The 14558-nt window shown below is 39.7% G+C and overlaps 1 protein-coding gene across 1 annotated transcript in view; it reads right to left on the minus strand.

The window, feature by feature from the left end:
* The window catches only part of UTRN (utrophin), a 366325-nt gene that overhangs the window by 266144 nt on the left and 85623 nt on the right, over positions 1-14558 (minus strand). Inside the window, exons 23-32 of the mRNA XM_086631518.1 lie at positions 10801-10914; positions 9820-9975; positions 8713-8883; positions 6282-6461; positions 5471-5605; positions 4812-4961; positions 3227-3388; positions 2741-2869; positions 2116-2289; positions 1298-1453 (exon numbers count right to left, since the gene is read on the minus strand). Of these exons, the coding sequence (XP_086487644.1) occupies positions 1298-1453; positions 2116-2289; positions 2741-2869; positions 3227-3388; positions 4812-4961; positions 5471-5605; positions 6282-6461; positions 8713-8883; positions 9820-9975; positions 10801-10914 (1527 nt within the window). The remainder of the gene's footprint in view (positions 1-1297; positions 1454-2115; positions 2290-2740; positions 2870-3226; positions 3389-4811; positions 4962-5470; positions 5606-6281; positions 6462-8712; positions 8884-9819; positions 9976-10800; positions 10915-14558) is intronic.

Raw genomic sequence — 14558 nt, forward strand, 5'->3', positions numbered from 1 at the left:
TACCAACTTCTCAACTACTCTTTGAGCTAGTAATCACCAAATCGAAGTTTAAACTGAAGTTTAAACTTTGTTTATTATGATCCTTTAACTGAAACTCAAGGGGATACAGAATCCAGTCAGTCACTCTCACACAGGTAAAATTCAGTTTCTTTTTCTATTTCGATAGACCTGCTAGCAAAAAGATGTAAAGAAAAAACGCACTGAAAATCTAATCTGCCCCTGAAAACAGCTCAGTAAAGTGAATATGAAAGTTGATGTTTGCTGCAGTAGAATCAATCCCATTTCATACTGGCTACACAATTAGCCTGGTCAAATTAACACGGACTTAAGATTAAATCCAACCATAACAGTCAGAATCAACTGATATTTTGAAAAATTGTTCCGTTTCAGTTTAGTGTTTACGTGTATTTATTCAAAATCATACACTCTTTGAAGATCCAAAAAGATAAATTCAGACACATACAAAATCATAACATTATACTCAAATAACTCTGTCTTTCTATTCTTTCCCAATTTCTTGTCCATATGCTTTCTGAGTTACAGATGTACAGGTGCCACAAGAATCCACATCTTCGTGAACGTTCTCCAATTTACAACAGTAAAATATTTCCTATGGCCCATTCCAGGATATTCCAAAAATGTAATCTGGCCACTTACCCACAGCTTCATTCACAAACATTGAACAAGCCCGAGTCTGCTTGGACTTCTGTCTTAATTTAGATAAGGAACAAAGAAAAAAACACACCTCCTCTATTTCCCTCCCACTCACTAAGGGTTTAACCATTTCTAAATATTTCACTTAGTAATTTTCTTAGCAATTGAATAGTTATTTATCTCAAAATAATATTTAACACAGCTCATGTGAAATGCAGGTTTGCCTGCGTTTTCTATTTCATACTGAGGGCAACTCTTTATATGGATTACAATTAGAAGCCATCATGACATCTTCTCAATAAAAATGACATTGACTCAAATTTCTCATATGACAATCTGATAGTAAAGTATCTTGCAGGCTGGTTTACACAAAAACAAGAGGGTACAACAGTGCTCAAAGACTTCAAGAAATAGCAGGCCAGCTTTGCCAGAACAATGAAAGCTCTGTGACCCTTCTTCCTTTCTTCAAGGATACCTCCCTCTTCAGGAACACTCTGTGTTCAGCAGTCTTGCACAATTACAAGATTGTTACATTTAATCTTTAACCTCTGAACAGATTGTTCCTGGATGTAGCAACTAGCCTACACAGTATCAGGGAATTTATATGCAGACAAATGTGTGTATGTAAGTCTGGTTTTCTTACCTGTGCCCCTAAGTCATTGTAAAGGAATTTCAATGCTGTCAGTTGTTCATCCATCCCTTTGGGATTATCTGTCTGTTGTTTCTGCACAATTTGCCTTCCTGTCTTGATGACAGTTTCAACTTCCAATTTCACCTCACTGAGGGTCTTATAGAGTTTCTAAAAAACACGAACACATATATCGAGGATCAATTTGTAGTGCAGTTTCAGACTTTGCAGGATTTGGGGACCTGACTATCAGATTTCACTTAAACTGTGAGCTATGGCTTAAGAGCAAAGCAAAATGGGTAACAGTAGGTAATGAGAAAAACATCTGTCAAGAATATTTCAAATCCTTGATGTTCCATATTTTATTCTAGTTTTAATTTCCTCCACCAAAAAAAAAAAAAAGAACTATCTCAATAATTTAGCAGTGCTTATTCCATAACATCACATGTGGCAAGGCTAACATGGTGATCTGTACTTGATCTTACATATAGTGTTTGTTTTCTTCAAATACTAAGAACCAAGCAAACTTGTCCCTGAAGTGATGCTTCCCCATAAGCTGATGATGAGCCAGGGAAGGGAGCTTATAAAAATCTCAACCATTCTACCCCATCTGTGATGAATAATCCACTACTTTCATGTCCACGTCCTCACCCAGAAGAATCAGAGGCTTTTAGTTATCAATTGTTCTGTTGGTGTTTTGCAAAAAGTTACGAGTTCCAACAGGACATTAAGCAAAATTTCCTCAGGAGAGAGTTTAGGCAAGAAGAATCACACAAGAAAAACAAACAAACAAAAAAACTACCTACAAGCACGAGCTGACGTTGCATACTTACCATGCACCTGTCCAGATGAGTTTGGATTACATCTGGGTCAGTATCCTTCACATCCAAGACATGAAGTTCTGCTTTTACACCATCCAGCACCCGCTTGCAATCCAACATGCGCTGCTCAAAATTGGCTGGTTTCTGGAAAAGCTGATACTTTGTAGATACTTCACGGAGTTTTCTCTGTTTTAATGAATATGTTGTTAGAAGATTGTTTTAAATTAATATCTGCACTTAAAAACCATTTAAAGCATCTCCCTCCACAGACTAACTCACCTCTCGTGCCATCACAACTCAGTACACATGGCAACACTATTTGCAAGCAAAATTCCTATTCCTAATCTTTGCCTCAGACGCAAGAGAGCTATAATTCTGTATCATACACTTTCGAAATATCCATTCAACTAAAATACAAAGCCTTTCTGACTTTTCAGCATTTATCTCATGATACTTATGAAATTTAAACTTCCTTATCCAATTCATCTAATGCTGTTTGTTTCCTAATGAAAGCACATACTATTTACTTCTGAGGTTTGGTTGACCATAACAAGCAATTTACAGGCTGGCAACAGCAGTGTGTAATTGAAAACCAGAAGCTCTTCACATTTCACTTTAGTGTGACTCTCATTTTTACCTGCAAAGCATCCAGCTGAGTTCCGCCACGGGGAGACCTGCATTCAGGAGAAGCAGGAGGGAAAGAGCGAGCACTTTTCTTGAGCTCCTCTAAAGTGGATTCATGAGCTGCAATCTCAGCTTGAATTTTCTGCCATGTCATAGAAATAGGAAAAAAATATGTCACAAGATGGCTTGCAGAGAAGGGAAGAGAAATTTACCACCCACTACCCACCAGAAGCAAATCCAACTCTGTAGAAGTTAAAAACTACCAGGTTTATTTTAAATATTCTGGCTCTGGTGCCGGCTTGCCAAATGGAAAACCGTTAAGATTGTTATTGAATGCAACCTTCTTAAAACAGGAAAATAAACCAGATTACAAGAGATACCAATACCTAGTACATCAGCACAGGACTGAAATGAAGCCTTCATGAATCACTAAGTCTAGGCTGAGCACTATCATGAGATATTTCAAAACGTTTTGGAGTAAAAAGCCATACTGGAATACCTGAGCCTCCTGGGGCATCTGAAAGGCATCTACCCTATCAGTTAGGTAAGACGTCAGCTGTCTATCCAGCTCCGCTAAGTTCTCCTGCAAGACCTGCAACATGTGGTCGGTTTCTCGCATGGTTTGAAGCTGCTGTTCCAAGGCAATCTGCCGGCTTACCGCCTGAGTGGGACAGAAAGGTAAGACACAAGATGGAGCAGTAATTCAATACTAATTATGTTAAACTTTCTCAAAACAAGGTGGAAGAGACAAAAAACCCTATGCATGAAGACTGTCTAAAAAGAGCAAAAGCAAGCCCTAGAAGACAGCAATTTTTGAAGCCTGCTGTGATTTCTACTGGTAACTGACAAACAGTGGCATAAGAGAAGAGTTCTGCTCCTAGATATACAGGACTGAAAACAGGTGTCTCCTATCACCTCAGGAAGAAAGTATTCTGTTAAAAACATACTGGTTTCAAAAACTAGCCAGTCAATGGAAATCAAGGGCTTTGTAATACACTACAGATCGTTATTGTTTGATATGTAAACTTGCACATTTTCTTCCAAAACAATAAACTCCGTCTTTCTGTTAGAGCGTGAAAACAGAGGTTCACAGTTCCTTCCCTCTGCTGCCGCTTCCTTCAACAGCAAAACTCCTAAGTTTATCTGAAATGTCACCATTTGCATGGGAACAGAAATTCCCCACTATCAGCACACGCACAGGCCAATGGGTGCATACATACACACACAGAGATGTGGAAAGTCATCAACAGCCCAGTGTGTCAGCACTGCAGCTGCCAAAGCAGATAGTTTTTATATGGCAATAAAGTACTCTTGTAACAGGAAAAACAACAGTGAATGCTAACTTAAATGACAGCATGTAGTCCCCAGCTGAGGGCACTGCATTCATGTTGCTCGCTGTAATGAGGATGAATTGAAATTCCCTCTATGACTACACTTTGACAATGATAGGGAAAAAACCTTCCATCCTACAATTTGGCAGGGGTCTGTATTGCCAGGATACAGAACACAAGTTAAAACTTTATGCAACCTGAAATACAGCTAGTCCTCCTCTACTTATTAAATCTATAAAAGATTATGAGAAAGTATGAGAAGAGGAACAGGACAGCGTAACAGATGAGGAATGAGAAGAATGTTTTCCTTCTGTTCCTGATTTCAGTGTGACTTCTTCCTAGCCATTTCAAAAGTGAAAATAATACTTATTCATGTTCCTCATTTTTACAGTTAGTGAGCAGCTCACCAGTATTTATGGCAGTAGGAAGGGAATATTAACCTCAGTTATTGAACTGTCCTCCTTGAGACTAGAATTGCCTTTTTGTCAAAAATTACCTGGAAAAATACCAGGGGTCCTCGCAATGCAAGGGTGTGCAAGTGTGCAATACAAAACCACGACAAGTCAGGAAAAAGAAGTACCTTGCTCTTAGGGCATTATTCCAAATTGAAAACAGCTGACAACATTGTGAAGGTTTTTCCTCTCTTCCTGTATTGCTGTCCTGCATCTGTGAATTCAGCTATCTAACAGGAATCATTTCAGACCACTGAGCTGAAAAACTCAGTCTATTTCAACCCTGCCCCCAAATTCTTACCAAATGACTCAATTCCTCATAGCGGGCATTGAAAGCCTCCAATTTTTCACTGATGATATCATCAAGAATTCCTCCATCAATCAGGGTCTGCCCAAGTTCCCGAATCTGGGTTCGATTATCAGCTGGATGACGCAGGACTGATTCCAGGGACTAATTAGAAGAGAAAGTTTTAAAGGTCAAGACACTGAATAATACTGCGTTTTCAGAGGTGGAAGTCTGGCTGCACGTGCAGAAGTTTTATGCTTTAAATGTTTTGAGAGTGCTCTAAAAGCATGAATTAGTTATGGCTTAATCCATGATGGCACAAGGCAAATACAGTGGTCATTTTGCTTTAGATAATTAAACTTCACAGCACTTCTCACCTATTCACATCATTTCATACTATAGTGCTGGAAGGAATTAATAAATCTACACAGGACAGGAGACAGCATACAATTCTATCACAGTACCAAATATGGCACAATTATGTACAGCAAAATTCAGCTTTTGTTGGAGGAACTTACAAATATCCATTCCAAATTCAGAGTAATATGTTCATTTAACCTGAAGAATCATCATATTCAATACATATTTCAGTATTCTGCTGAAGTGTAGAATTTATGTTTTTTTTAAACGGGGCTACCTGAAAAGTTACTGGTCTGATAGAATGACTATAATACCTCAAGAGCATCACTGACAGTATCCAACTTATCAGGCAGATTTTCTGTCATTTGTACCCTTTCTTCCAGACTGTTTAGCCAAGCCGTTTCTAAATCAAGATACTGAAGTAGCTCAATCCAACAGGACCACACCTCCTAGGAGCAACAGAAAAAATATAAATTAGCCTAGAATGCCAAGAATAGCTCATGTACCCTATGAACAGCTTGAAGAAATAATGTTTGAGACAATCGCATAAAATAGGTTAGTAAGTAAATATTCAAAATCATGCCATGACACAGTAAGTTCTAGATAGAAAAATGTGCAACTATAGCAGCAAGATAAAGAAACATGCAAAATATACATAGATGTCTCTAAACTCATGCTAAAATTATCACTGACATCCAGATTCCTTATAACAATTTAAGAATGTAATAAAATGCGTCCATTCCTCTTGAAAGATACAACATACACAACCTACCCCAAACTATAATCAACCTGTTCTAATCATCCTCATATTTCAACCTTTAATCTCCCAAGAAATTTCTTTTTGTCATTTTGAAAGAAACACAGATGGATAACAGAGCTGTGAGACAAGGTTATTTGTTTGTGCAAGTGTTGATTACGATACAGATTATAAAAACAAAGTTGGATGGTGTGTCATGGATTCCAAAGATGTCATCTCAAGGGAAACAAGTCTTGGAAAGGAGCCACAGCAAAACGTGTTTATGCCAGAGCTATTGGATTCGGTGACAAAATTGGACGTTTTCAGTGGTCCTTCTCCATTCCTCTTCTGCCACCTACTCCCGTTTTACTGAGAGCTATCATTCTTACCTCCAAAGTGTGGCATTTCCCCCGGATCCGATTGCACAGTAGCTGGTAGTTCTCCAGCACAACGTTCAGCTCAGTCGCCAGGTCCTGACCACTAGAGGGCACTTTGGCGGCCAACATCTTGATGTTGTCTTTGAGAATCTTCACCCGCACTTCCTTCTGCAACACATCCTCCTTCGCTCTCTGCCCAAAGAAATGTATTACATGATCAGACCTCAATTGCCATATGGTCAGTTATTCACCACGCAAATCAAAGATCAGCCATTTAATCTTGGAAGTGTTGCTACCAAAGTATCCTTGGATTTAAGCACAACAAAATATGGCACTAACTTCCATGGAATTCAAGTTATTTTAGTAAGTGCTGAAAAATCCTGTTTTATTAAACATACAGACATATTTACCATTTACGGTTTGTTCATTAAAAATCCATGACTCAAAGCAAAAAAGATTACGTTTAGTGCTATTTATACACTGGTATACAGATATGAAAAAGGGAAATGAACCAGAAAAAAAAAGATAGAGGCTTGCTAAAACCAAACATATTGGGCAGAAAAACGTAGGGTGAATTTACAAAAGTTATGAGACTCAGAGCTCAGTAACTATCTCCCATAGTTATCCAGGAAAGATGAAGTAATTATCTGGGACACTTACAACTACAAAGTTGGGACCTCTTACACAGCTGTTGGGTGCACTAGAGGAACATGCAAAAAGGACAACCGGAAGAATTCCTTCAACCCAACTGCACTCAGAAGAGCTTCGTAACAAATATACAGGATAAGTCCAGTACAACTTCCCACCCACAGGTCTGGAGAAATCATACCGTCAGTTGTGGAATTTTGCCCTAACCAGAATTCAGAAAGCAGGATAGCTGGAACACAGATCATGCAGATCAGTCCAAGCTTGTCTCTGTAGAGACAAATACAGGGCTCCAGAAATAGAGACTGTCTCATACGTCTTTCTTTTCAGGTTTCAAGGGCAGTTTTATGAAGTTGAAGTACCTCTGACATATAAGGCACTGCACTTTATGGTAGAATTTAGTACATGACAGCATTATTGTTGAACATATTGTTTGAGATGTCTTCTAAATGTAAGGCAATCAAAAAAAAAAAAAGCCAGTTAATGGAAGGGCAAAGAATGGAAAATCTGAGGAACATGTTATTTTATGGCAGAATTATCAAAAACCACCTAGCCTCATCTTAAAGCTACTCCCTTCAAATATCAGCAGGAGTTCCACTCTTTGTTCAAAGGACAGCAAAATTGGGCGAGCTCAAGAGTTCTTCAAAACCTTATGCAAAATGCTTCTGGTCAAATACACAGAGAGTGTTCTCTCCCAGTCTTAAAGTAGTCCCAGCATAGTATTCTTACTGCAAACGCAAGAGGATATGCAAGTGTTACACAGTAAGCTTAATGGCTCACTGACATATCTGCCAAATTTAAAAGTACAGAATATAATCTGGATTTGACAGAGGTAAATGAGCTCAAAGTCTCAGATTTGCCAATGAAAAGAGGGTTCGTTCTTTTCTTGGCTTGTGTTCAACAGGCTGTCAAACTATGTGATCTCAAATGGCTTCAAAGAACATGAATATATTAAAACACTTGTTAAAGACTACTTCAGAAAGTTCCTTCAAAAAGAACAATTCAAAACTTGAAATAGATTTGTCAAAGCACTTGTAAGGGAGTAAAAATTCTTTATTTTATGCTCCACTGAGTAACAGTGTAGTGAATACTCATTTAAATAATGTGCATACAAGTCAAAACGTTTGCGAAGATATGCCTGAACTCTCAGACTTAAAAGCAGAGAGAATTGTTTACTTTGTACATACATCCAAGAAAATTATCTTTTTAACTACTAATTTATAATGAGACAAAAATAGCTCCTTCCTCTCCATTTTTTTGGTCACTAGTCCCAAAATTAGAGAAGCAGACACCAGTATCACTGTTTGCCACAAATGAGGAACACATGATAACCTCAACAGAACTGTTTCAGACTGCTTTTCTAAATGTGGAGTTGCTATATCTAGGCGATAAGAAACTGAAACTCAACAGCTCAAAGCAGAAGAATATGTTTTCACAATCGCTAATTTAGACAGGTATAATATCACCTTTTCTTTCTTTCTCAAGTTTCATCTCCTGCAATAAGTTTCCATATTCTTAGTGTTTAATATGCCATGAATAGCAAGCCTGGCTCAACAGCTGGGCAAGCTGCTATTCACTATGACATCCCTACCCCTCGTGGCCAAATAGAACATCTGCTTTTATAGTTTGTGCTTTAAAAATAAAAATTCCACAAAGCAAAGCAGAAAAACATCACTAATCTCGTCATGACCTGAGCTCCTTTCCACACAGATAATAAATCCACAAAAGGTCAACCCCTAAAGCCATCATGTTCTACTTCTCTTTAATCAGGTCTCTACGATGACCTGGTATTCCTGACCTTCATTTCCTCCACCGCATTCTCTAGCTCTTCAGGGGACTTGTATTCAAAATCTTTCTCCAAATATTCTTCTTCAGCTTGGGTCATCCATTCTTGCATCTCTGCCAAATCCTTCTTCAGATTTACAGCTTTTTCCTGACTTTCAGACAGGCGATTTTTCTGACTAATGATCTAGAATCCAAGGTGGAGAAAGAAACAGCAATTTTGTTACTTAAATGCCCTTGTATACGTGAAAAACCACAAGTCTTTGTTAAAACATTTTACTACCAAAATATTCTCGAGTCTTTTTAACTAACAAAAGACTTTTACACACGCATGAACTCATGATCTCTTTTTAGTGTATCAACAAAATTCAGAGGTGATGGAAGGAGAAAAATTACCTTTTTTTTTTTCCTCATTACATGTAAACTGGTAATAATTCCTGGGAAAAGTCAGATTGAAAAAACCTTTTCTGATCACAATTATCATATAGTTAGTTACGTCTTTCTGTAGAGCACTAAAACATCCTTCAAGCCTCACTTCTTCCCACAGCTCAGGCAATCTAGATATATCAACAGCAAGGTTCTCCAACACAAACCCTCACAAATCCTCTTAGTTGCCATTGCATCTAAAGAACTTTCTACAGACAGCAGGAAGCTTCCATCCAAAAGAAACAATCAATGAAACCAGACTGAAGTGGTAGTCTATTTATAGTAATTTATTTTTCAAAGCTGCTTGGAAGAAGGCAGAAATCACACAGGGCCAGAAGAATATTCCAGACTTCAGGAATAACAAAATGGTCAGACTTCCCCCAGCCACCCCAGAAAGAGCAGCATGAGGCAAAGAGAATGAATTAAATTTCAGTTACAATTAAATTGGAAGGATCAAAGTAAACTCTTAGGTACTGAGAAGTGCATGTGTTCAAACAAAACTGCTGTTGCATAGTTATCTCCTATAATATTTGCACTTCTGAAGGATTCCCTGGGCCAAGTTGGATTTCAGCCGCTTTGACAGTGGAAAAAGTAAAACTTACTCGTCCCACTGTTTCACTGCTTCACCTCTTCATCGTCCTACCAATGCCACACAACCGAACAAAGAGCAAGCTCTAGCAGCATAGGGAGAACTCACCTGTTTGCTCAGTTTCTCCCATTGACTCTGGCAGTCTACTAGCCTAGACTTTGCCCAAGTATTTATGCCTGAGATAGGCTGAGCTCTTAAAGCAGACTCTACTTCTTTCATCTTTTTCAGTGATGGTTCAATCTTCTCCATTTCATTGACAAACATCTGAGTACACATCAGAGAAAACGAACGTTCTTCTTTAGCAACACATTATGTAAATTTATACGATAATTTTTCAATTCTTAATTATTCCAGAAAAACTTTAATAAAAAAGTAAATTGATGCTGTGTTCAACATCAGACTGTTTAAAACAATCCTTCAGTGGCTCAAAACATCAAAACCATGCATCTAAAAATCAAAATACAGTTTGCCATAAAAAGTGCAAACATTCTTACACGTCAAATGTCAAAACTAGAACAATGCAAGCTTGAAGATGACGTGCACTACATACCCTGATGTTTCTGGCATACCTCAGACTCATATTCTTCTCTCAGAAACAAACATTTGAAGGTACACTGTAATCACTTACTATAAAATTAAATTCCACCTATTTGTGATCATTATGTGCCACTAGCTAGTAAGAAGTCTTACATATAAGGCACATACAACTCCTAAATCCTAGAAATTTCGTCAGAGTTATTTGCTTGTTATTTTAATTGTCCTTGGAAGTTTAATGCAGAAAGCTCTTTTCACTCACAGATTCAATTCCCTAATCATGAAATTGGGAGAAATACATAAACATTTCAGAGAAACTAATGTCATCTCGTAGATGAGCATTTGTAAATATGGTGAAGACCTTTGAAAAGTACAGAGTGTTATGGCTATACATGAGGAACCAATTAAAATGTGCCCTGAAGAAATAGGACAATTTTTCTGGCAGGTTTTATGGAACATGCCATGGACAATATTTTAACCATAGGAGCAAACTAACAAAGAAGAGATGTTAGTCATTAGTTATTTCAAAAGATTCCTTAACAGAGCAAAACTTACTGTGCACTGGTCAAGTTGTCTTTGAAGTCCTTCAGTATCTCCTTGAACAGCCTTTTCTGTCATTAAGAAGTCTTTCACACCATCCATCCACTTCTGAACAACTTGCGAGTCAGCCTAAATCAAACATAATAATGAAGAGTTGATACAAAGCCGTGATGAAGAACGTGAGCTGTTTCATTTCAACAGCCTCTAGCAGTGCAAAAAGAATATTCTACAAGCTGCTAGCATTGCCTTGGTTTTGAATCAGACCACCTTTGTTTTCATTGTTGGTTTGTGGGGGTTTTTTTTCTCCTCTCAATTTCTCTGTTCTGAAGTTTCTATGAGAATTAAATTCACAACAGTGACACTCTTACATCCATGCTGTGGCACGGTTTAATTGACACTGCATTGCTCCAGGCTATCACACAGAAACACAATATTAAGCAAGGAGGCAAGCATGGCTTTCAAGAAGAATGCAGTCACCCTTCATATGAGGGTCGTGGCTGAAGGCTGGGGATAGCGTTTTCCTAACGAAAGAAAACATATGTGACTTCTTCCACCACACTCGTTTGAGAGACATGTTGCACTTCAAGGGAAAAATAGGACCCTATAAGAATATATGTAGGGAGAAGAAGAGGGGGTAATGAATGCTAAACATACTTGACAGGTGGAAACTATGCTGGGAAAGACATTCACCTTCAGAGAACCACAAGCATAAAAGGAAAATACCACAGAGGATTAGACTAACCACTAAGAAGATATCCAGCTGTTTGAGGCCAATAGTAGCTACTGTACTCACTAGAGGAATGCACAGGGGAAAAAATAGACACACACAATTGCAGAGTCATGTGACCTAATATACCCAGCACTCATATCCTGGAGTGAGGTGGGTAGGGGGTAGACAGAAAGGTTGTCATGTCCTTCCCATACAATTGTGGATGTTCCAAATCACCCTTATAAACAAAACCACCACAAACCTAGAACAGGGAGAAAGATTTTCCATGTGTTTCTTCAACTGAGTTACATGGTTACCATTTTTTAATAGAATCACACAAACGTTTGGGTTGGAAGGGACTTTAAAGATTATCTAGTTCCAACACCCTGCCATGGGCAGGAACACTTTCCACTGGATTAGGTTGCTCAAAGCCTCATCCAGCCTGGACTTGAACACTTCCAGGATGGGGCATCCGCGTCCTTCTGGGCAACATGTTCCAGTGCTTCACCACCCTCAATGTAAAAACTGTCTTCCTTCTATCTAACCTAAATCTACCCTCTTTCAGTTTAAATCCATCGCCCCTTGTCCTATCACTACATGCCCTTGTAAAAAGTCCCTCTCCAGCTTTCCTGTAGGCCCCTTTAAGTACTGGAAGGTTGCTAGAAAGTCTCCCCAGAGCCTTCTCTTCTGCAGGCTGAACAGCCCCAACTCTCTCAACCTGTCTTCATAGGAGAGGTGCTCCAGCCCTCGGATCATCTTCGTGGCCCTCCTCTGGACTTGTTCCAGTAGCTCCATGTCCTTCTTGTGTTCCAGAGCTGAATGCAGTGTTCCAGGTGGGATCTCACGAGAGTAGAGTAGAGGGGCAGAATCACCTCCCTCGGCCTGCTGGCCATGCTTCTTTTGATGCAGCCCAGGACATGGTTGGTTTTCTGGGCTGCAAGCACACATTGCCAGCTCGTGTTGAGCTTCTCATCAATCAACGCTCCCATGTAATTTTCCTCAGGGCTGCTCTCAATCGACTCTCCGTCCAGTCTGTATTTGTGCTTGGGATTGCCCAGACCCATGTGCAGGACCTTGCACTTGGCCTTGTTGAACTTCATGAGGTTCTCACAGGCCCATCTCTCCAGCCTGTCGAGGTCCCTCTGGATGGCATCCCTTCCCTCCAGCGTTTCGACCACACTACACAGCTTGGTGTTGTCAGCAAACTTGCTGACAGTGCACTTGATCCCACTGTCCATGTTACTGACAAAGATGTTAAACAGCACTGGCCCCAGTACTGACCCCTAAGGAACACCACTTGTCACTGGCCTCCACTTGGACAGCAAGCCGTTGACCATAACTCTTTGAGTTCAATCATTCCTTATCCATCAAGTGGTCCATCCACCAAATCCGCATCTCTCCAATTTAGAGATAAGGAGGTCATGTGGGACAGTGTCAAATGCTTTGGACAAGTCCAGGTAGACCACGTCAGTTGCTGTTTCCTTATCCGCCAACACTGTAATCCCATCGTAGAAAGCCACCAAGTTTGTCAGGCACAATTTGCCCTTAGTGAAGCCATGTTGGCTGTCACCAAGCACCCCCTTATCTCCCACATGCCTTAGCATAGTTGCCAGGAGGACCTGCTCCATGATCTTACTGGGCGCAGAGGTGAGACTGACTGGCCTGTAGTTCTCTGCATGTTCCTTTTTTCACTTTTTAAAAATGGGGGCTCTGTTTTCCCCAAGTTGGTGGGAACTTCACTAGACTGCCACTATTTCTGGATAATGGTTTAGCAACTTCATCTGCCAGTTCCTTCAGCTCCTTCATGGATGCATCTCATCAGGTCCCATGGGCTTGTGTACCTCCAGACACCTTAGATGGTCTCGAACCTGAACATCTACAGTGGGCAGTTCTTCATTCTCCCAGTCCCTGCCTTTGCCTTCTGTGACTTGGGCAGTACAGCTAGAGCACTTGCCACTAAAGACTGAGGTAAAAAAGTCATTGAGTACCTCAGCCTTCTCCATATCCCAGGTTATCAGGTCTCCCATTTCCTTCTGGAGAGGGCCCACATTTTCCCTAGTCCTCCTTTTCTCACTGACGTACCTATAGAAGCTTTTCTTGTTACCCTTGATGTCCGTGGCCAGATTTAATTTTATCAGGGCTTTAGCTTTCCTAACCTGGCTGCTCGGTCAATTTCTCTGTATTCCTCCCAGGCTAACTGTCCCTGCTTCCACCCTCTGTAGGCTTCCCTTTTGTGCTTCAGTTTGTCCAGGAGCAACTTTTTCATCCATGCAGGCCTCCTGGTGTTTCTGCCCGACCTTCTCTTTGTTGGGATGCACCACTCCTGAGCTTGGAGGAGGTGATCCTTGAAAAATAACCAGCTTTCCTGGGCCTCTCTTCCCCTCCAGGGCTTCATCCCAATAATATAGTTGGCTTTTTTATAATTAACATTTTTTGACTGTTTGGTGGCTTTTTAATTGTCATCACAGAGCACTTTTATTGAGAAGTCGAGTCAAAGCTAATCAGCTTCACCTTCTACTCTGCATGTCACCGAGGAGGAAAGCACACACTTCCTTTCCTTAAAAATCTTGCAATAACATTTCTTTCAAGACTAATATGTTACACACTACTTCTCAAAAAAAACCCACATCTGCACTAATGAAAACCCATTAGACTAAGATCATGTTTATCTTTAGGTCAATGCTACCACTAGAGATCAAAGTCTGACACTTTCTTCATTTCTTTTCAATTTGGGGGGAATTTCCTGTAGCTGATTAGCCTGAAGAATCATTTTCTAAAAAAGAGACCCCAGGACACTTAATGCTGAACCATGGCTTAATGTAAAAAAATTTAAAAAACAATTCATATTTATAAAGGCTGCCATTTGACAGGCATTTTAGCATACACCTAATTTAGCTTGCTTACAGTAAGCTACTTACATAAGACGCTGAAATGAATTAAAAAGGATTACTCACAAAGTTAGGCATACATTTAAATAACCTGCTGAATCACAAGTCAAGTCTACAGAAGTTTAGTGAAGTAAATCACAGAATCACAGAATGTTAGGGATTGGACGGGACCTCAA

Source organism: Tauraco erythrolophus, chromosome 2, assembly GCF_009769465.1.
Source record: "Tauraco erythrolophus isolate bTauEry1 chromosome 2, bTauEry1.pri, whole genome shotgun sequence".
NCBI classification, from domain to species: Eukaryota; Metazoa; Chordata; class Aves; order Musophagiformes; family Musophagidae; genus Tauraco; species Tauraco erythrolophus.